General features: G+C 44.7%; 1 protein-coding gene across 6 annotated transcripts in view; it reads left to right on the forward strand.

Annotated features, from left to right (window-relative positions):
- The first annotated feature begins 1,193 nt into the window (after positions 1-1,193).
- The window catches only part of LOC123990855 (nesprin-2-like), a 253,676-nt gene continuing 232,157 nt past the window's right edge, over positions 1,194-22,712 (forward strand). For all 6 annotated transcript variants that reach the window (XM_046291782.1, XM_046291785.1, XM_046291783.1 and 3 more), the window contains exons 1-2: positions 1,194-1,349; positions 21,464-21,605. In XM_046291782.1, the coding sequence (XP_046147738.1) occupies positions 21,518-21,605 (88 nt within the window). In that variant the 5' untranslated portion in view covers positions 1,194-1,349; positions 21,464-21,517. The remainder of the gene's footprint in view (positions 1,350-21,463; positions 21,606-22,712) is intronic.

Raw genomic sequence — 22,712 nt, forward strand, 5'->3', positions numbered from 1 at the left:
TTGGCTGTTTCTGGGCACCTCGCTATTTTTGCCACAAGTTATGATGTATACCGTGATCTGAATGCAAAAAAAAATGCCACTGAAAGGTGTTGCAGCATAAGTTATGATGAAGTCTAGCAAGCCAGGTTGTATTAATTATTTGCTAGCCACTTGTTCTGCCTTAATAATAATAATCAATTGTAAAAAAATATATATTTTTAAAGCAGTTCCACCTCTAGCCAAGATTTGGTATTTTATTGCTTCCTCCTCTTAGCAGCATTTTCTTTGCAGTGTTAATGAACATGTGCAGTTTCAAAGGTAAATTCTACACATTTTGCCATGAGGTGGAGGAACACTTTTGCAGATTAAAGCTAATTTCCTGCAAATGTACACATTTTGCCATGTTCATATGATATCTGAGTTAGAGTCACAAAAAATATATATGGGTACCCCCTGAATGTCAGGGCCTCTGGGCACATGCTTTACATGCCCACGCGGTAATTTGATGATTACTACAAGGTTTAGATAGCTGGCTAGACTACCTTCATCAACCATTTTTGGAGTGACTGTCATTGGAAACTGCTGATGCCCTACCAATTTTCAAAAGTGCACCTTGTGTATTCTACTTTAAAAAAAAACTGTTAATAGTAAGATGAGACCCTGGCAGCGGAGGCTGTAGTCTCCATATAGGCAGAGGCACCACTGGTAAAAAGTATAATAGACCTACTAATAATAACAGGCCCACAACTGTATTATGAATAAAATGAGTAATAGCAATGACATACAATACATCAAAACCTTAATTGCACAGCATTATAAACTCCATCAACTTTGATCTTGTGCTTTTCAAGTAAATCTATTGAGCTGTCAAAAGTGTGTTGCTGTCCCATAAACACATAGTTGAAAGCTACACATTTGCTACACATCTTCCGTGTTATACACTGACTATACCAAACATTAAGAACACCTACTCTTTTCATGTCATAGGGGAGGGTGGACGACGACGAGAACGCAATATTAGGAAGGTGTTCCTAATGTTTGTATACTCAGTGTACATCCGTTTCTGAGACCGCATGGCAAAGCGAGCCACAAATTGGAAAAATCCTAAACATGCGACATACTGCACGCATCGCAGCCTTGTCTGGCAGATGAGTCGCAGCGGTGCGGATTGCCTCCCACTGAAATGAATTAACTTCCTCCAGACCGCATACAAAGAAACCACAGTTGGTTTGCAGTCGGCCTGCCCTGTTCTGGTAATGACAGCAGAGCACTGCTCAACGTTCAACCTGTCTTCCAGCTCACTTTCCATATAGTGTATTCTTTTCTTCTGACCTTCAAGAGACTACAGAAGTGCTTTCTTCGATCTTTTTGTAAGTAATGGCACTTGTTTTCAATTTTATTGGCCACATGGCAAATTGGGAAAAGTTGTACAACTGTAGCTCAGTTGGTAGAGCATGGCGCTTGTAACGCCAGGGAAGTGGGTTCAATCCCCGGGACCACCCATACGTAGAATGTATACGTAGAATGTATGCACACATGACTGTAAGTCGCTTTGGATAAAAGCGTCTGCAAAATGGCATATATTATTATATTATTATTATAGTAATGCTTTGAATAAGTGTGTATAATCGGGGATGTCTGAAATACAGGTGATATTAATGTGTAGGCCTCTCCATCACTTCTAATTACAGCATTAGGTCATCTAGCTTCTGTAAAATATGCTGCATGTTTTTAGAAATGTTTCCATTTTTTTTGCTGTATTTATATCGACAATCAGTAGTTGATACAATAACAAAGCGTCATCCATACCCGTGTTTCTGTTTTTTTATTTTATCTGAGGATAGGGCTGGAGAAATGTAACCACTCTCAAATTCATAGACAGAGCTATGGATATAAGGACTGACCATTCATGAAATCAACATTATAGTTTTAACCATGTTTTGAGGCTATATAGTGTTTGTTTACAAACGTTGGAATGAAAGAAGTGTATATTTTGGGTTCTGACAGTTAAACTAAGCTCATTTCATTTATTCAGAAGTCCAAACTTGGATGAAGCAACCGCAATTTTTTTAATTGAATGTACTATTTAGGCGATTGTGATAAACAAAGTATGCACTGCAAACACAAAGTCTGCAAACGGGGACTACACTGTTCAAGGTGAGATGGGGAAGCATGTGTGTGCTGGGGAGTATTTTGAGCCATGGCAGGCTTACTACATGAGTCCCTCGTGTCATCCAGCATGGAGTTCCGAGTGTCAGTCGGAATGGAATTTATTAGACTGTCAGTGTCTGTGTGTGACTTCGAGCTTCACGTGGAAACTATTTAGGCTTTGCCAAATTGTCATTGGAAGTCCTTGCTGCTCTGGACACATGCTTTACTGGGTCGTTCGACCAATGAAGTGCCTTTTGAGTAGTGTAACATAGTGACCTAATTTTAACATTCTGTCATAAAGAGAACATGTGCAACTTAATGAATAAAAAACATTTTCCCATCTTTATAAATAAAAATATTATAGTAAGTGCCTATTAGGCAAGGGATAAACACCGAGGTTCTGTACATTACCTTGGAAATAATGGATGACGCAGCGGGACAAGCGAGTCCCTTTGCGTTGTTCATTTTGAAAGCACACAATTACCGTTAGATATACACTACCGTTCAGAAGTTTTGGGTGACTTAGAAATGTCCTTGTTTTTGAGAAAAAAAAGGTTAATTAAAATAACAGCATTGATCAAAAATACAGTAGACATTGTTAATGTTGTAAATGACTATTGCTGGAAAAAGTAGATTTATTTGAATGGAATATATAAATAGGCATACAGAGGCTCATTTGTCAGCAACCATCACTCCTGTGTTCCAATGACACGTTGTATTAGCTAATCTAAGTTTATAATTTTGAAAGGCTAATTGATCATTAGAAAACACTTTTGCAATTATGTTAGCACAGCTGAAAACAGTTGTCCTGATTAAACAAGCAATAAAACTGGCCTTCTTTCGACTAGTTTAATATCTGGAGCATCAGAATTTGCTGGTTCGATTACAGGCTGTAACGGTTTTCTAGGTGTGGTGAAGGAGAATCGGACCAAAACGCAGCGTGTAGTTTGCGATCCATGTTTAATGAACAAAAACGTAACACGAATCTAAAATACAAACACTACAAAACAAAGAACGTAACGAAAACCGAAACAGCCTATACTAGTGAAAACTGCCTATACTAGTGAAAACTAACACAGACAGGAACAAGGACACTAAGGACAATCACCCACGACCAACTCAAAGAATATGGCTGCCTAAATATGGTTCCCAATCAGAGACAAAGATAAACACCTGCCTCTGATTGAGAACCACTCCAGACAGCCATAGACTTTGCTAGATCACCCCACTAGCTACAATCCCAATATATACACACCAAAACCGCAAGACAAAACACACCACAATACAAAAACCCCATGCCACACCCTGGCCTGACCCAATACATAAAGATAAACACAAAATACTTCGACCAGGGCGTGACACAGGCTCAAAATGTCCAGAAACAAAGAACTGTCTTCTGAAACCCGTCCGTCTATTCTTGTTCTAAGAAATGAAGGCTATTCCATGCGAGAAATTGCCAAGAAACTGAAGATCTTTTACAATGCTGTGTACTACTCCCTTCACAGAACAGCGCAAAATGTCTCTAACCTGAATAGAAAGAGGAGTGGGAGGCCCCGGTGCACAACTGAGCAAGAGAGTAAGTACATCAGAGTGTCAAGTTTGAGAAACAGACACCTCACATGTCCTCAACTGGCAGTTTCATTAAATAGTACCCGCAAAACACCAGTCTCAACGTCAACAGAGGAGAGGTGACTCCGGGATGCTGGCCTTCTAGGTATAGTTGCAAAGAAAAAGCCATATGTCAAAAAAAATAAAAGATTAAGATTGGCAAAAGAACACCGATACTGGACAGAGGACCTCTGCCTTGAAGGCCAGCATCCCGGAGTCGCCTCTTCACTGTTGACGTTGAAACTGGTGTTTTGCGCTGTTCTTCAGCCACAAAACAACCGAAAATGGCTAAAAAGAGTAAAGCCAGCTCACCTGCTTTTACACTATGATTTGACTATTAATGTTCAATGTTTATTTTGGAAAAATTATGGAAACAGGAAACAAAGGGCTGTGAGACAGAGGTTTAATCAAAAATCAAATCCAACTTTGTCATGTACTGAAAACAATAAGTGTAGACCTTAAAGTGAAATGTTTACTTACAAGCCCTTAACCAACAGTGCAGTTCAAGAAGAGTTAAGAAAATATTTACCAAATAAACTAAAGTAAAAAATAATAAAAAGTAACACAATAACATGACAATAACTAGGCTATATACAGGGGGTACCAGTACTGAGTTCGTGTGCGGGGGTACAAGTTGAGATTATTTGTACTTGTAGGTAGGGGTGAAGTGACTATGCATAGATAATAAACAACAAGTAGCAGCAGTGTACAAAACAAATGGGGGGGTCAATGTAATAGTCCGGTGGCCATTTGATTAATTGTTCCGCAGTCTTATGGCTTGGGGGTAGAAGCTGTTAAGGAGCCTTTTGGTCCTAGACTTGGCGCTCCAGTATTACTTGCCTTGCGGTAGCAGAGAAAACAGTGTATGACTTGGGTGACTGGAGTCTCTGACAATTTTATGGGCTTTCCTCTGACACCATCTATTATATAGCTGTAGAACCTTTTGAGGATCTGGGGAACCATGCCAATTCTTTTCAGTCTCCTGAGGGTAAAAAGGTTTTGTCGTGCCCTCTTCATGACTGTCTTGGTGTGTAAGGACCATGATAGATCGTTGGTGATGTGGACACCAAGAAACTTGACTCTCAACCCGCTCCACTACAGCCCCGTCGATGTTAATGGGGGCCTGTTTGACCCGCCTTTTCCTGAAGTCCACAATCAGCTCCTTTGTCTTGCTCACATTGAGGGAGAGGTTGTTGTCCTGGCACCACACTGCCAGGTCTCTAACCTCCTCCCTATAGGCTGTCTCATCATTGTCGGTGATCAGGCCTACCACTGTTGTGTCGTCAGCAAACTTAATGATGGTGTTGGAGTTGTGTTTGGCCACACAGTTGTGGGTGAACAGGGGGTACAGGATGGGACTAAGTATACACCCCTGAGGAGCCCCTGTGTTGAGGATCAGCTTGGCTGACGTGTTGTTGCCTACCCTTGCAACCTGGGGGCGGTCCAACAGGAAGTCCAGGATCCAGTTGCAGACGGAGGTGTTTAGTCCTAGGGCCCTTAGCTTTGTGATGAGCTTCGTGGGCACTATGGTGTTGAACGCTGAGCTGTAGTCAAAGAACAGCATTCTCATATGTGTTCCTTTTGTCCAGGTGGGAAAGGGCAGTGTAGAGTGCGATTGAGATTGCGTGATCTGTGGATCTGTTGGGGCGGAATGCAAATTGGAGTGGGTCTAGATTATCCGGGAGGATGCTGTTGATGTGAGCCATGACAAGCCTTTCAAAGCACTTCATGGCTATTGACGTGAGTGCTACGGGGCGGTAATTACTTAGGCAGGTTACCTTCGCTTCCTTGGGCACAGGGACTATGGTAGTCTGCTTGAAACATATAGGTATTACAGACTCAGTCAGGGAGAGGTTAAAAATATCAGTGAAGACACCAGTTGGTCCACGCATGCTTTGAGTACACGTCCTGGTAATCCATCTGGCCCCGCGGCTTTGTGAATGTTGACCTGTTTAAAGGTCTAGCTCACATCGGCTACCGAGAGCGTTATCTCAGTAATCCAGGACAGCTGGTGCTCTCGTGCATGCTTCAGTGTTGCTTGCCTCGAAGCGAGCATGAAAGGCATTTAGCTCATCTGGTAGGCTCACGTGATTGGGCAGCTCGCGTCTGGGTTTCCCTTTGTATTCCTTAATCGTTTTCAAACCCTGCCACATCCAACGAGCATCGGAGCCGGTGTAGTAGGATTCAATCTTAATCCTGTATTGGCGCTTTGATGTTTGATGGTTCGTCTGAGGGCATAGCGGGATTTCTTATAGGCGTCTGGATTAGTGTCCAACTCCTTGAAACCAGCAGCTCTATCCTTTAAGTTCGATGCTGATGTTGCCTGTAATCCATGGCTTCTGGTTGGGATATGTACATATGGTCACTGTGGGGACGATGTTGTCGATGCACTTATTGATGAAGCCGATGACTGAGATGGTATACTCCTCAATGATATTGGATGAATCCCAGAACATATTCCAGTCTGTGCTAGCAAAACAGTCCAGTAGCGTAGCATCCACGTCATCTGACCACTTCCTTATTGAGCGAGTCATTGGTACTGTCATGTTTTGTCATTAATTATCATGTCTTGTCCCTGTGCTTCCCCTTCTATTCGTTTCCCGCTGCTGGTCTTATTAGGTTCTTTCCCTCTTTCTATCCCTCTCTCTCCCCCTCCCTCTCTCACTCTCTCGCTCTCTCTTCTCTCTATCGTTCCGTTCCTGCTCCCAGCTGTTCCTATTCCCCTAATCAATCATTTAGTCTTCCCACACCTGTTCCCGATCCTTTTCCCTGATTAGAGTCCCTATTTCTCTCCTTGTTTTCCGTACCTGCCCTGTCGGATCCTTATCTATAATTCACCGTGCTGTGTCTATGTTTTGCCCTGTCGTGTCGTGTTTCCCTCAGATGCTGCGTGGTGAGCAGGTGTCTGAGTCTGCTAGGTTCAAGTGCCTTCCCGAGGCAACCTGCAGTTCTTGATCAAGTCTCCAGTCTGTTCTCGTCTTTACGAGTAGTATTATGCCTTTTGTTTTGTAAAGTTTCTTACTGGATTAAAAACTCTGTTTTCGCCAAGTCGCTTTTGGGTCCTCATTCACCTGCATAACAGAAGGATCCGACCAAGGAATGGACCCAGCGACTACAGAGGCTCGTAACACTGCCGTCAAGATCCAAGGAGCCATGCTCGGCAGACACGAGCAGGAATTGTCTGCTGCTCGCCATGCCGTGGAGAACCTGGCCGCTCAGGTTTCCGACCTCTCTGGACAGTTCCAGAGTCTTCGTCTCGTGCCACCTGTTACTTCCTGGCCTGCCGAGCCTCCGGAACCTAGGGTTAATAACCCACCTTGCTACTCCGGGCAGCCCACGGAGTGCCGCTCCTTTCTCACCCAGTGTGATATTGTGTTCTCTCTCCAACCCAACACATACTCTAGCGAGAGAGCTCGGGTTGCTTACGTCATTTCACTCCTTACTGGCCGGGCCCGAGAGTGGGGCACAGCTATCTGGGAGGCAAGGGCTGATTGTTCTAACAATTACCAGAACTTTAAAGAGGAGATGATTCGGGTTTTTGACCGTTCAGTTTTTTGTGGGGAGGCTTCTAGGGCCCTGGCTTCCCTATGCCAAGGTGATCGATCCATAACGGATTACTCTATAGAGTTTCGTACTCTTGCTGCCTCTAGTGACTGGAACGAGCCGGCGCTGCTCGCTCGTTTTCTGGAGGGACTCCACACAGTGGTCAAAGATGAGATTCTCTCTCGGGAGGTTCCTTCCAGTGTGGACTCTTTGATTGCTCTCGCCATCCGCATAGAACGACGGGTAGATCTTCGTCACCAAGCTCGTGGAAGAGAGCTCGCGTCAACGGTGTTTCCCTGCTCCGCATCGCAACCATCTCCCTCCTCTGGCTCAGAGACTGAGCCCATGCAGCTGGGAGGTATTCGCATCTCGACCAAGGAGAGGGAACGGAGGATCACCAACCGCCTGTGCCTCTATTGCGGATTTGATGGACATTTTGTCAATTCATGTCCAGTAAAGGCCAGAGCTCATCAGTAAGCGGAGGGCTACTGGTGAGCGCTACTACTCAGGTCTCTTCATCTAGATCCTGTACTACTATGTCGGTCCATCTACGCTGGACCGGTTCGGGTGCTACATGCAGTGCCTTGATTGACTCTGGGGCTGAGGGTTGTTTCATGGACGAAGCATGGGTTCGGAAACATAGCATTCCTTTCAGACAGTTAGACAAGCCTACGCCCATGTTTGCCTTAGATGGTAGTCATCTTCCCAGTATCAGATTTGAGACACTACCTTTAACTCTCACAGTATCTGGTAACCACAGTGAGACTATTTCTTTTTTGATTTTTCGTTCACCTTTTACACCTGTTGTTTTGGGTCATCCCTGGCTAGTATGTCATAATCCTTCTATTAATTGGTCTTGTAATTCTATCCTATCCTGGAACGTATCTTGTCATGTGAAGTGTTTAATGTCTGCCATCCCTCCCATTTCTTCTGTCCCCACTTCTCAGGAGGAACCTGGCGATTTGACAGGAGTGCCGGAGGAATATCATGATCTGCGCACGGTCTTCAGTCGGTCCCGAGCCAACTCCCTTCCTCCTCACCGGTCGTATGATTGTAGTATTGATCTCCTTCCGGGGACCACTCCTCCTCGGGGTAGACTATACTCTCTGTCGGCTCCCGAACGTAAGGCTCTCGAGGATTATTTATCTGTGTCTCTTGACGCCGGTACCATAGTGCCTTCTTCCTCTCCGGCCGGGGCGGGGTTCTTTTTGTTAAGAAGAAGGACGGTACTCTGCGCCCCTGCGTGGATTATCGAGGGCTGAATGACATAACGGTTAAGAATCGTTATCCGCTTCCCCTTATGTCATCACCCTTCGAGATTCTGCAGGGAGCCAGGTGCTTTACTAAGTTGGACCTTCGTAACGCTTACCATCTCGTGCGCATCAGAGAGGGGGACGAGTGGAAAACGGCGTTTAACACTCCGTTAGGGCATTTTGAGTACCGGGTTCTGCCGTTTGGTCTCGCCAATGCGCCAGCTGTTTTTCAGGCATTAGTTAATGATGTTCTGAGAGACATGCTGAATATCTTTGTTTTTGTCTATCTTGACGATATCCTGATTTTTTCACCGTCACTCGAGATTCATGTTCAGCACGTTCGACGTGTTCTACAGCGCCTTTTAGAGAATTGTCTCTACGTAAAGGCTGAGAAGTGCTCTTTTCATGTCTCCTCCGTTACTTTTCTCGGTTCCGTTATTTCCGCTGAAGGCATTCAGATGGATTCCGCTAAGGTCCAAGCTGTCAGTGATTGGCCCGTTCCAAGGTCACGTGTCGAGTTGCAGCGCTTTTTAGGTTTCGCTAATTTCTATCGGCGTTTCATTCGTAATTTCGGTCAAGTTGCTGCCCCTCTCACAGCTCTTACTTCTGTCAAGACGTGTTTTAAGTGGTCCGGTTCCGCCCAGGAGCTTTTGATCTTCTAAAAGAACGTTTTACGTCCGCTCCTATCCTCGTTACTCCTGACGTCACTAGACAATTCATTGTCGAGGTTGACGCTTCAGAGGTAGGCGTGGGAGCCATTCTTTCCCAGCGCTTCCAGTCTGACGATAAGGTTCATCCTTGCGCTTATTTTTCTCATCGCCTGTCGCCATCTGAGCGCAACTATGATGTGGGTAACCGTGAACTGCTCGCCATCCGCTTAGCCCTAGGCGAATGGCGACAGTGGTTGGAGGGGGCGACCGTTCCTTTTGTCGTTTGGACAGACCATAAGAACCTTGAGTACATCCGTTCTGCCAAACGACTTAATGCCCGTCAAGCTCGTTGGGCGTTGTTTTTTGCTCGTTTCGAGTTTGTGATTTCTTACCGTCCGGGTAGCAAAAACACCAAGCCTGATGCCTTATCCCGTCTGTTTAGTTCTTCTGTGGCTTCTACTGATTCCGAGGGGATTCTTCCTTATGGGCGTGTTGTCGGGTTAACAGTCTGGGGAATTGAAAGACAGGTTAAGCAAGCACTCACGCACACTGCGTCGCCGCGCGCTTGTCCTAGTAACCTCCTTTTCGTTCCTGTTTCCACTCGTCTGGCTGTTCTTCAGTGGGCTCACTCTGCCAAGTTAGCTGGTCATCCCGGTGTTCGAGGCACTCTTGCGTCTATTCGCCAGCGCTTTTGGTGGCCGACTCAGGAGCGTGACACGCGCCGTTTCGTGGCTGCTTGTTCGGACTGCGCGCAGACTAAGTCGGGTAACTCTCCTCCTGCCGGTCGTCTCAGACCGCTCCCCATTCCTTCTCGACCATGGTCTCACATCGCCCTAGACTTCATTACCGGTCTGCCTTTGTCTGCGGGGAAGACTGTGATTCTTACGGTTGTCGATAGGTTCTCTAAGGCGGCACATTTCATTCCCCTCGCTAAACTTCCTTCCGCTAAGGAGACGGCACAAAACATCATCGAGAATGTGTTCAGAATTCATGGCCTCCCGTTAGACGCCGTTTCAGACAGAGGTCCGCAATTCACGTCACAGTTTTGGAGGGAGTTCTGTCGTTTGATTGGTGCGTCCGTCAGTCTCTCTTCCGGGTTTCATCCCCAGTCTAACGGTCAAGCAGAGAGGGCCAATCAGACGATTGGTCGCATACTACGCAGCCTTTCTTTCAGAAACCCTGCGTCTTGGGCAGAACAGCTCCCCTGGGCAGAATACGCTCACAACTCGCTTCCTTCGTCTGCTACCGGGTTATCTCCGTTTCAGAGTAGTCTGGGTTACCAGCCTCCTCTGTTCTCATCCCAGCTTGCCGAGTCCAGCGTTCCCTCCGCTCAAGCGTTTGTCCAACGTTGTGAGCGCACCTGGAGGAGGGTGAGGTCTGCACTTTGCCGTTACAGGGCACAGACTGTGAGAGCCGCCAATAAACGCAGGATTAAGAGTCCAAGGTATTGTTGCGGCCAGAGAGTGTGGCTTTCCACTCGCAACCTTCCTCTTACGACAGCTTCTCGTAAGTTGACTCCGCGGTTCATTGGTCCGTTCCGTGTCTCCCAGGTCGTCAATCCTGTCGCTGTGCGACTGCTTCTTCCGCGACATCTTCGTCGCGTCCATCCTGTCTTCCATGTCTCCTGTGTCAAGCCCTTTCTTCGCACCCCCGTTCGTCTTCCCTCCCCCCTCCCGTCCTTGTCGAGAGCGCACCTATTTACAAGGTACGTAAGATCATGGACATGCGTTCTCGGGGACGGGGTCACCAATACTTAGTGGATTGGGAGGGTTACGGTCCTGAGGAGAGGAGTTGGGTTCCGTCTCGGGACGTGCTGGACCGTTCGCTTATTGATGATTTCCTCCGTTGCCGCCAGGGTTCCTCCTCGAGTGTGCCAGGAGGCGCTCGGTGAGTGGGGGGGTACTGTCATGTTTTGTCATTAATTATCATGTCTTGTCCCTGTGCTTCCCCTTCTATTCGTTTCCCGCTGCTGGTCTTATTAGGTTCTTTCCCTCTTTCTATCCCTCTCTCTCCCCCTCCCTCTCTCACTCTCTCGCTCTCTCTTCTCTCTATCGTTCCGTTCCTGCTCCCAGCTGTTCCTATTCCCCTAATCAATCATTTAGTCTTCCCACACCTGTTCCCGATCCTTTTCCCTGATTAGAGTCCCTATTTCTCTCCTTGTTTTCCGTACCTGCCCTGTCGGATCCTTATCTATAATTCACCGTGCTGTGTCTATGTTTTGCCCTGTCGTGTCGTGTTTCCCTCAGATGCTGCGTGGTGAGCAGGTGTCTGAGTCTGCTAGGTTCAAGTGCCTTCCCGAGGCAACCTGCAGTTCTTGATCAAGTCTCCAGTCTGTTCTCGTCTTTACGAGTAGTATTATGCCTTTTGTTTTGTAAAGTTTCTTACTGGATTAAAAACTCTGTTTTCGCCAAGTCGCTTTTGGGTCCTCATTCACCTGCATAACAGGTACTTTCTGCTTTAGTTTTTGCTTGTAAGCAGGAATCAGGAGGATAGAATAATGGTCAAATTTATCAAATGTAGGGTGGGGGAGAGCTTTGTATGCATCTCTGTGTGTGGAGTAAAGTTGGTGGTCCAGAATTGTTTTCCCTCTGGTTGCACATTTTTGTAACAATGATTTAAGTTTTCCCCCTTTAAAGTCCCTGGCCACTAGGAGCGCCGCTTCTGGGTGAGCATTTTCTTGTTTGCTTATGGCCTTATAGAGTTGGTTGACTGTGGTCTTAGTGCCTTCATCGTTCTTTGGTGGTAAATAGACGGCTACGAATAATATAGATGAGAGCTCTCTTGGTAGGCAGTGTGGTCTACAGCTTATCATAAGGTATTCTACCTCAGGCGAGCAATACTTCGAGACTTCTTTAATATTAGACATCGCGCACAAGCTGTTATTGACAAAAAGGCACACACCCCCACCCCTCGTCTTACCAGACTTCTCTGTTCTTACCAGACTTCTCAGTAGCTTCTCTGTTCTGCCATGTGCCGGTGCATTGAAAATCCCTCCAGCTTTATATTATCCGTGTCTTCGTTCAGCCACGACTTGGTGAAACATAAGATGTTACAGATCTTAATGTCCCGTTGAGATGAGATGAGAGTGCAGGACGCCTTCCAGAAACAGGACGAGAGGACTGTGATCAAAGCCATGTCCACCGGAAGTCCATGGATTCGGAAGATGTGCTGCACCATGAGCTGAGCTGTCTCCTTGGCTGAGGGTAGCTTGGGAAGGGGAATGAAATTGGCGGCTTTGGAAAACCTATCCACTACCGTAAGGATAGTGGTGTTGCCATCTGAGGGAGGGAGACCAGTGACGAAGTCCAGGGATATATGAGACCAGGGGCAGTGAGGAACAGGGAGTGGTTGAATGAGGCCAGCCTGAGCTTGCCGCGAAGTCTAATTCGGTGACGAACCGGAAGACTTCAGGAACCATGGTGGGCCACAAAAAACGTTGTCGTGCAAATGCCAGGGTCTGACTGGAGCCAGGATGGCAGGCAAGTCTTGAGGAATGAGCACATTCCAGGACCTGGAAGTCCGGGAAAAACATCCAGTTAGCCCCCTGCTGAAGGACCTGTCGGACGTGTTCTTGAGCTGACCGGGAAAAAATGAGGATGTCGTCAAGGTAGACAAACACAAACCAGTTCAACATATCACGTAGCACATCGTTGACCAGGGCCTGGAACACTGCAAGAGCATTGTTCAGTCCGAATGGCATAACAAGGTACTCATCGTGCCCGCTAGCTGTGTTAAAAGCTGTCTATCATTCGTCTCCTTCCTCTATCCGAACCAGATGGTAGGCATTCCAAAGGTCCAACTTTGAGATCGTCGCTCCCTGAAGAGGCTTGAAAGGAGATGAGTGGTAGAGGGTAGCGTTTTTTAACTGTGATGTCATTAAGGCCCCGGTAGTTGATACACTGGGAGACTGATGGACGAACACTCCCTGCAGAAAGAGAGTCCTCAATGTACTTGTCCATGGTCTTGGTCTCCAGACCCGATAGGGATTAAAGACGCCCCCGAGGAGATGTAGTTCCCGGGATATGGTCGATAGCGCGGTCGTAGTGTCAATGCGGGGGGAGAGATTGAAAACCCCCTGGAGTTCCTGGCACTCCGGGAATAGCGGAGAGATCCGAGACTTCTCCTAAGCCTGCAGGAAGACGTCCCGGGGCAGGCTGCGCGGACTTCTGACAATGTGCGTGGCAGAACGGGCTCCAACCCATGATAGAACTAGTAGCCCAGTCGATCAGAGGATTGTGCCTCTGGAGCCATGGAAACCCCAAAACCACAGGTGTATGAAGGGATTCAATGAGCAGGAACTGCATAGACTCACTGTGATTACCTGACACTCTCAGGTTAATGGGAAAAGTAGTGTGGCTGACTCTGCCAATAGAGTGCGCTCTGATGTCCATTGGAATGGAGAAGAGTTGTGTGGGGATTCCCAGCTCCGACACCAGGGTAGCACCCATAAAGCTCTCGTTGGCCCCAGAGTCAATCAGTACCCGGAGAGATTTGGACTGGTCACCCCACAACAGGATAGAATGGAGATAGGGTACGAGAAATGGAAGACGAACTGGCAACAGACAAACACAGGGGATAATGGGGAAAGTAGGTGAAACCCCGTGGGTGGTTGAGACGAGCACAATACAGGTGAAACAGATCAGGGTGTGACAGTATACAGGAAGGGAGGTGTCAAAATGCTGAATTAAGTCTAATTTTCCATGTTGTCACTTCATTTAATATAACAGACTTTTAAAATGGAATGTTTGTGCACAATGTCTACTGAAAATATAAAAGAGATACAAAAGGCACTCTTTTCGTTAGACAACCCGACTGTGTGCACCACATGGACACACAGTAACCATTTGTTTACATTACAAAGCATGTTTCGGTGCTTTGGTGGATATATTCTGTTTGTCTTAAAGCGTGTGCGCGAGACTAGTATGTAGAATGAAATCTTTCCCCAAGACCCACCCAGCATTGTACTGTCGAGTGCAATAGGAGGAAAAGTCAAGAGAAAACAAAATCAGTGTCACACAAAAGTTTCACCACTTGCTAATTTCTCAGTTAAATACAAAAAGATAATTAGGCCTTATTTTACTCCACAAGTCCCCTCTCAATTCCCCACAGTGCTGTTATTACTATTTTGTTATTACTTTATTTTGATACTTTTTTCTCTCTAAGCTGTCTTTCTCAAACTTGTATGGATACCAAAGCCATCTTTGCCTGTTTTGCATGGTCATTTTTAAAACCAAATATTCCAAGCACTCAGAAGATTTTTTGTTGTTGCTAAAGCCCATTGAATCTTTGTAACGAATGATCCCATCCAACAGATTTGTTTCTGCATGCCCGCAGTGTGTGTGTGTGTGTGTGTGTGTGTGTGTGTGTGTGTGTGTGTGTGTGTGTGTGTGTGTGTGTGTGTGTGTGTGTGTGTGTGTGTGTGTGTGCGCGTGCGTGCGTGCGCGGTTATGGTGACTCATACAGTCATTATATTCCAGCTTGCCTAATCCACCACACCTATCAGGTCTGAGAGAGAGAACAGGGTTGAATCTTGTCCCCGGAGCAGTCTGGTCTTGCTGTGATATGTTAGCTGCTCGACCCAGTAGGTGAAATAAACAGTGTTCCTGAATCCTGACCTTTGCCTAATATGATTGTGTGTGTTGAAACATTGATGCAGGGTTGCAGCAATCAGTAGGGTCACATACAATAAAAACAACTTTAAAATACTGGAGGTGCATTTGTTCTAGTTTCACTGGGATAAAGGGTGGACAAAGATGGCACTGAATATTCAATTGGTTCCATTTAATGGGGCAAGCTAAATCGAGCAGACCATGTCTATTGTAAAAGTATTTGACATTTGCATTTGCCCCACTCAGTGCACCGGACAGGATAAAGAACACAGTAGGTGCAGTGCAGGCATACAACTCCTCACTGGGTAAATGGAATTGTGCCAGGTAGTGGTCCTTCTGTAGCTCAGTTGGTAGAGCATGGCGCTTGTAATGCCAGGGTAGTGGGTTCGATTCCCGGGACCACCCATACGTAGAATGTATGCACACATGACTGTAAGTCGGTTTGGATAAAAGCGTCCGCTAAATGGCATATATTATTATTATTATATATTATGATACATGTTCAGTGACCACCAATATAAATATCATGTATGTTTTATGGGCATATTAAATCACGCAAACCCAAGGTGTGTGTGCACTGTTCATAAAATGATGTGTAAAACTAAACCACTGGGGTAAAATGATCATATTACACTACCAATAATAATAGCACACTCCCCCATCATCTAAGCCAGTGGCTCATTGACGAGGGACAGTGCGTTTGAAAGAGGCGCTTTGCCTGTGCCATCCGACTAGGCACACACTGGTTGAATCAACATTGTTTCCACGTCATCTCAATTAAATGATGTTGAACCAACGTGGACTAGACGTTGAATTGATGTCATGCTGCATGTTTTTATATTACTGGCTGTGATGTTTGTTTTTTTAATGAGCAGAATATTGGATGACTGTCCTTCATATTCCATTCACCCAGCTAAATGTAACATTGATAGGTTCAGGCTACTACATTTTCCCTATACCTATCATGAGGTTGCTACAACCTAGCCTATGAATGAAAGTTTACAATAAAGATGCACATGTTGAGAGAAATCTGAGTAATCAAGTTGACAGACATAGTGCAGAGCGGTTTTGAATGTGTCAAACTTCCTGCAGCTAGCTGATCTAGGGTGTAATCATTAGTCCAACGGTTGCAAACTAGAGATTCTATTGGACAAATTCAGGTATGTCTGTCCCTGTTTCGTTCCGTTTAAGAAAAGTTTTTCAACAAAATTGGTGGAATGAATACAGTCCCTGATCACATGCAAACACAGTTCATTTTCATTCATTCATAGCAGCCATATACAAACAGCATGAGCCCTTTGATAATTCAATAATACTTTCTCGCATCTACGCGCTCTCCTCCTCTCAGCTTTTCCCTTTGCTTGTGGACTTCAGTGCCCAACACATCATCTGTCTGTGACCAGGAGAAAAAACGTTCATATCATAACCGTTAACCACTACACACAGCCTAAGTCATTGTCACATTAGCTAACATCATGTCAACATTGCTACTAGAACTAACACGTTAGTAAGCCCGCTACAATCGTGCAGTACAGTTTAAAGTTAGCAAGCAGTTTAGCAGTTACACTGGCGGGCCCCGTGGCCTTGACTTGGGAGAGTTCCAGTGTTGGATAGCGAGCAGGCTAGGTAACATAGGTGTTTGAGTAGGTTAAACTAGCTAGCTGCATTTGCTAGCTAAGTAAGTGGAAGTGAAAAAAATACTAAATATAGCTAGCTCTCTCTCTCTTTCTTTGCCTTCATTTATGAAGAAATTAATTTGTTCAAAAGTTTTCAACCATTGTCTTCCTCTCTCTTTGAGTCAACTACTCACCACATTTTATGCACTGCAGTGCTGGCTAGCTGTAGCTTTCAGTACTAGATTCAGTCTGTAGAAGTGGGTGAGAACCAAGAGCCTCCTAGGGTTTGTATTGAAGTCGATGTGCCCAGAGGAGGACGGAAACCATGGTGCTACATACCATTCAGAGCGTGGTTGAGGCTACTGTAGGCCTTCATTGAAGTGTGTTTTAATAAATTATTGGTGACATGAATATATTTAGTGTAGTTTATCTAAAAAGGATAACTTTTTAAATGTTTCACTATTTTTATTTTCACTGAGGAGGTGGGCCCTCTTCCTCTGAGGAGCCTCCACTGTTTGATATATTATTGCTTAACAAGGGCTTGTGAGATTTACAGAGAGGCTACAGAGGCGCGTGGGCTGCAGTGCTAAATACTCAAAGGGCTTCCACTCGGACATCTGGTCCACTAGTCTGGATTCTGTCACCTGGCAGTATGTTTTTGACTTGGTAGGAGGACATGACTGGTACAAGGAAATGACTGGTATAAGAAATGTGGTGGAAACTCAATAGCCCATGCTTCCACCAAGCCAATGTTTATAGATTTTTGGGAAGTAGGGAACTAGTGCATTGGGATGCTCCCCTGGTTGTCACGTTGCCATGACCTAATAAAATAAATAGATCAGCATAAACGACAGACCTCTATCTGCCATTGATTAAAGGTACCCTCGGCCTGCATGCAGAGTGGAGCAGGAGCTCGGCTGGAGATCAACCATATTATGTTCTATTTCTGGGCGCCACCACAGATTCCTGGCACATCGCTGTTTGTGGGTGTGTTCCCTGACATGCTTCACAGGATCAGACCATTGGGCAGAGACAGTTTTTCCACTTCTGATGTTAGCTTGACAAATCAATGTTTGTGTGTGTGTGTGTGTGTCTGTTTGTGTGTGTGTGCAAAGCACATGAATAGGACAGCTGCTTGCAAGGCTACCTGATTCCAGTCACATTGACAGGCAGGCAGCTGACCATACAACTTTTTCTCATCACCATAGTGACACAAGAAAACACTGGCACCACACACCACAAGGGCACACATTCCAACATGTCAATATGTCACTTCATGTGGGTAACTCTGTATGTCACCTACTCGCTCGGATCTGTGATTGAGCAGTGAGCACCGGTTGTGGGTGTAGTAGTTGTATGTTTATGTATGCTTTATGCTTGTAGCGCATGTCATTGTGTAAACTGACGTTGATTATGGCAAAATGACTGAAACGTGTGTTATTTTATTTCATGACCCTCACTTTTTTATTTGTGCATATGTCATTTAATATTACTCCCCATTTCTCACTGTTTGTTTCTGAGGGTCTTTTATCACTTTTCTCATTTAGGATGCATACATCCCTCTTTGCACACAGTGGATTTTCTGTATAATAATAATTCAACATTTTAGAAAAGTTTTGGAAACTCCAACTGGTAAAAGTTTTACATGGTGCAAGATTTTTTCAAATGTATGTCATTTTCATAAGAACAAATGTATGAATTTCGCACATGTATTAAGTTAACTATGTGCTTTGGCCCAGAGGTTTGTAGGCATGGACTGTTTGAAAAGTTGCTTACATTTTTGCATAATCAGTATGTACACGTACTCAACACTCCTTACACAAGTATTTGGATTGCTGCACATACACTCTTATTGTTGGATCCTCTGGTATAGAATGCACCAAGCCTTTGTGGAAAATTGTGTCCGGTCTTTAAACAGTTGCCCAAACCCTATGTTGTGCCCCATATTCTGGGCATTTTACATTTACATACATTCTACTACAGCAATCCAATCCAGATTTACTATGAGCTCTAATACTCCTCAAACTCTATAAGGAGGTTCCTTCCAACGTGCTGGGGGATGGGGGGTAAAACTAGGGTAATACACTTGTCTGTCTCGTCAAGATTCTAGCAGCCATATTTTGCACTGGTTTTATTTCACCTTATCCATGTAGTCACAGAGTAGAGCATTGCAGTAGTCTAATCTTTAAAAAATATTTTTAGGGGGTATATCAGCTTTAATATTGCAGATAGATTGTAAACTAATGTAAATACCTTTTACATAAGTATGCAATCAGACCCTATGCAATCAGGTGCATCCTGTTTCCATTGATCATCCTTGAGGTATTTCTACAACTTGATTGGAGTCCATCTGTGGTAAATTCAATTGATTGGACATGATTTGAAAAGGCGCACACCCGTCTACATAAGGTCCCACAGTTGACAGTGAAATCCAAGGTAATGGTGGAGAGTGATATCCAGAGCAAGGTGGTTGGTGGTGAGATGTGGAACAGGAGCCAGAGACAGAGCGGTAAACTGCAAGGAGAGGACAAAAATGGTATAAGGCAGGAAACCGAGCAAAGCAGAGCAACAGAATCTTGAGAATAGACAAAAGGCTAGTGTGATAACTGACTGAGCAGAGATTACGATCTGGCAGGGATTAGTATATGTAGAGGTCTTGATTTCTGGGATGATTTGCAGCTGGTAGGGTTTAGCTCTGACTCCAGCACACTTGTGTCCAACCACACAATCACACCAAGGGAGAAAGAGAGCGTTTTCGGGGGGAGAACTGAAGGTTAGGAAGACATCGGATGAACACCAGAGGGCGTAGTGGGCGCAGATGTGACACACAGATCTGGGGAAGGGTACCAAAAAATGTCTGCAGCATTGAAGGTTCCCAAGAACACAGTGGCCTTCATCATTCTTAAATGGAAGATGTTTGGAACCACCAAGACTCTTCCTAGAGCTGGCCAGCTGGCCGCCCGGCCGCCTTTCTATGCATATCTGACTTCATCTGCATTCATCTGAGTAGGTTCTCCCAGCCATGTGGACAATTGAAAACAGGTTAGCAAAATGTGTCACCAGAGTGGTTTAGAGCATATTACTATTTGCCTGTGAATAACCAGACCTTCATACAAACTTGCTCTGCTGAATTCTTGACACACAACCAAGGTGCTGCCCATATCCTAGCAGCACGCTCACGAGCCACTCAGGCAGAGAATGACACGTAGAAGAGGGCGAGGAATGAGATGGGAGTACACATCCAGGCTTAGTAATGTAATGAAACAAGCAGGGAGCAGTTTTCGAACCCTCAACATTCTAGCCTGAAGTCCAGCACGCTATCGACTGTGCCCAAATGTATTATTTGGGGTTGGGGCCGATTGTGGCTCAAAACACTTAATCAATTGGAATCTTAAACAAGTGGAAAGGGGAAAAAGTATTTTTAGTTTTTCACAGGCGTAGCAGGCTGTGAATTCTGCTAACGTTTCTAGGACGTTTCTAGGATGGGCTATTAGCTGAACAATAGACTATTCAACCTTTACGAAATAATTGTCTAATAGCAGAACTAGGTGTGAACCCCCCCACCCCAACTTACAACAAATCATTTGAATCTATCTTTCCACATCTACCTACACACGTATCTACCTACACATGGTTAATGTTCTGGGAATATATATATATATATGTGTGTGTATGTATGTGTGTGTGTGTATATATATATATATATATATATATATATATATATATATATATATATATATATTTGTGTACAGAGCGCGGTATGGGGGTCATGTTTCGGAGGTCGTATGACTCCACAATTGCCTCTCCAGAGCCTGTTAGGGAGTTGAGACAAGATCGTAATTGAAAAAGAAGCATCTGAAATATTTTTGTATATGTTTGTCAAAAGAGAGATCAGGGTCCAGAGTAACGCTGAGTTCCTTCACAGTTTTATTTGAGACGACTGTACAACCAACGAGATTTATGTCAGATCCGACTGCAGAAATCTTTTGTTTCTTGGGACCTAGAACTAGTTTTGTGCGAGTTTTGTTTTGTGCGAGTTTAAAAGTTTTTAAAAATGTCCGCCATCCACTTTCTTATGTCTGAAACACAAGCTTCCAGGGTGGGCAATTTTTGGGTCTTCACCATGTTTCATTGTTACATTTGCATAAGCAAACTTAACACATCAAATAGCAAATGACCAACTTGGAGCTTTAAATTACATTTACGTTTCAATATGTTCATCTGTTATTAGATGCAATCAGTTTTCAAGATTCGTTGTGGTCATTTCTATTGCTGAATTTTTGCACAAATCGGCTCCCATATGAGGTCCAGCATCAGGGTGAGAATTTCAGGGGCGCCAGAGGGGCTCAGTTCCCTTGTATGAGACGTTAACTCCCCTCAGAAAAAAAGGGCAAATTCAGCCAGAGAGGTTAGGGAAGTTCCCCTTACCTCTGGTGTTCACACATCTGGAAGGGTGTAAGCAATAGATGGCACCACCTAGTCCTCCAGTTGGCAAAGTGGAGCTTTGTGGACCGTGTACATGGAGCGGGAGGTCCTACAAGCAGGGTTTAGGAGCTGAAATGGAATACAATTTTTTTTTTACCAGAACTAAGTTCTGAATGACCAGATCCATGATTCATGGTTAATGATATCAGTGCACGTCACTGTAGCTTATATAGGCTGTTGCTCTTTCTTTTGGACAAGCAATTATAGCCAGGTACGTGTTTTCAGTGTTGAACCCATGTGTATATGTTTTTTGTGTACTTAAGCTATGTTAGTATGTACCTGTATATTGGTGAATGTTTTGTAATCTTTCTTCTCAGACGTGGATTGTTGTTCAGCTTGCTGCAACTCATATTGTATTACATTTCTTTATTTGACCTGCTTGTTGCTACTGTATATTCACAGTGGTGACACCATGTCTATTTAAATGTTCTAGTGGTATACAGTATGTGTGCACAGTACTCACCTCGGAGCCCACTAGGTTGATGTGTGTGTGATTAATGAAAGTGTGTTATATACAGAAAATATATTTCAGATTCTTTATTGTCCTGTGTGCCTTGCTATCTCCACAGAGCACCAGCATGCTGCCAGGACTCACCGGGTGATCGGTTCCCCTTTCAGGAGATATGGCGTCAGGGCTAAACCCAGAGGAAGCCCCTCTGGACGATGGAGCCATCCCCTTGGATATTGATAACGTCCACATGCTACTGCAAGGTCAGTCCACAGACAGAAGGGGTAACACAGACACGTCACAGGGGCAATAAAGATTAAGCATTCGTTCAGAATGTTTTCTCACCACCAAATATGGTAGTGAGAGGAAGTCCAGTCGTGGGTAGTGGGAGAGGATGGAACTTGGTGAAATTGGGCCGACATTCTTCGAATTTTCTCATCGATGAAACATCTGATCTCAATACATTTTTCTGTTCCCCAAACTAGAATATGTTATGAAAAATTGCGTTGTTTAGGAGTGCAAGTTCGAATTGAGTAGATGTTCCCTAATGGAAATATACAAATGCAGTTGAAGTCAGAAGTTTCCATACACCTTAGCCAACTACATTTAAACTCAGTTTTACACAATTCCTGACATTTAATCTCAGTAAAAATTCCCTGTCTTAGGTCAGTTAGGATAACCACTTTATTTTAAGAATGTACAATGTCAAAATAATAGTAGAGAGAAGGATTTATTTCAGCTATTATTTTATTTATTCATCACATTCCCAGTGGGTCAGAAGTTTACATACACTAAATTGTTTAACTTGGGTCAAAAGTTTCAGGTAGCCTTCCACAAGCTTCCCACAATAAGTTGGGTGAATTCTGTCCCCTTCCTCCTGACAGAGCTGGTGTAACTAAGCCAGGTTTGTAGGCCTCCTTGCTCGCACATGCTTTTTCAGTTCTGCCCACACATTTTCTATAGGATTGACGCCAGGGCTTTGTGATGACCACTCCAATACCTTGAATTTGTTGGCCATTTTGCCACAACTTTGGAAGTATGCTTGGGGCCGTTGTCCATTTGGAAGACCAATTGCAACCAAGCTTTAACTTCCTGACTGATGTCTTGAGATGTTGCTTCAATATATCCACATAATATCCACATAATCTATTTTGTGAAGTGCACCAGTCCCTGCTGCAGCAGAGCACCCCCACAACATGATGCTGCCACCCCCGTGCTTCACGGTTGGGATGGTGTTCTTCGGCTTGCAAGCCTCCCCCTTTTTCCTCCAAACATAACATGGTCATTATGGCCAACAGTTCCATTTTTGTTTCATCAGACCAGAGAACATTTCTCCAAAAAGTTTGTTCTTTGTCTCCATGTGCTATTGC

Source organism: Oncorhynchus gorbuscha, linkage group LG12 (assembly GCF_021184085.1).
Source record: "Oncorhynchus gorbuscha isolate QuinsamMale2020 ecotype Even-year linkage group LG12, OgorEven_v1.0, whole genome shotgun sequence".
Classification (NCBI taxonomy): domain Eukaryota; kingdom Metazoa; phylum Chordata; class Actinopteri; order Salmoniformes; family Salmonidae; genus Oncorhynchus; species Oncorhynchus gorbuscha.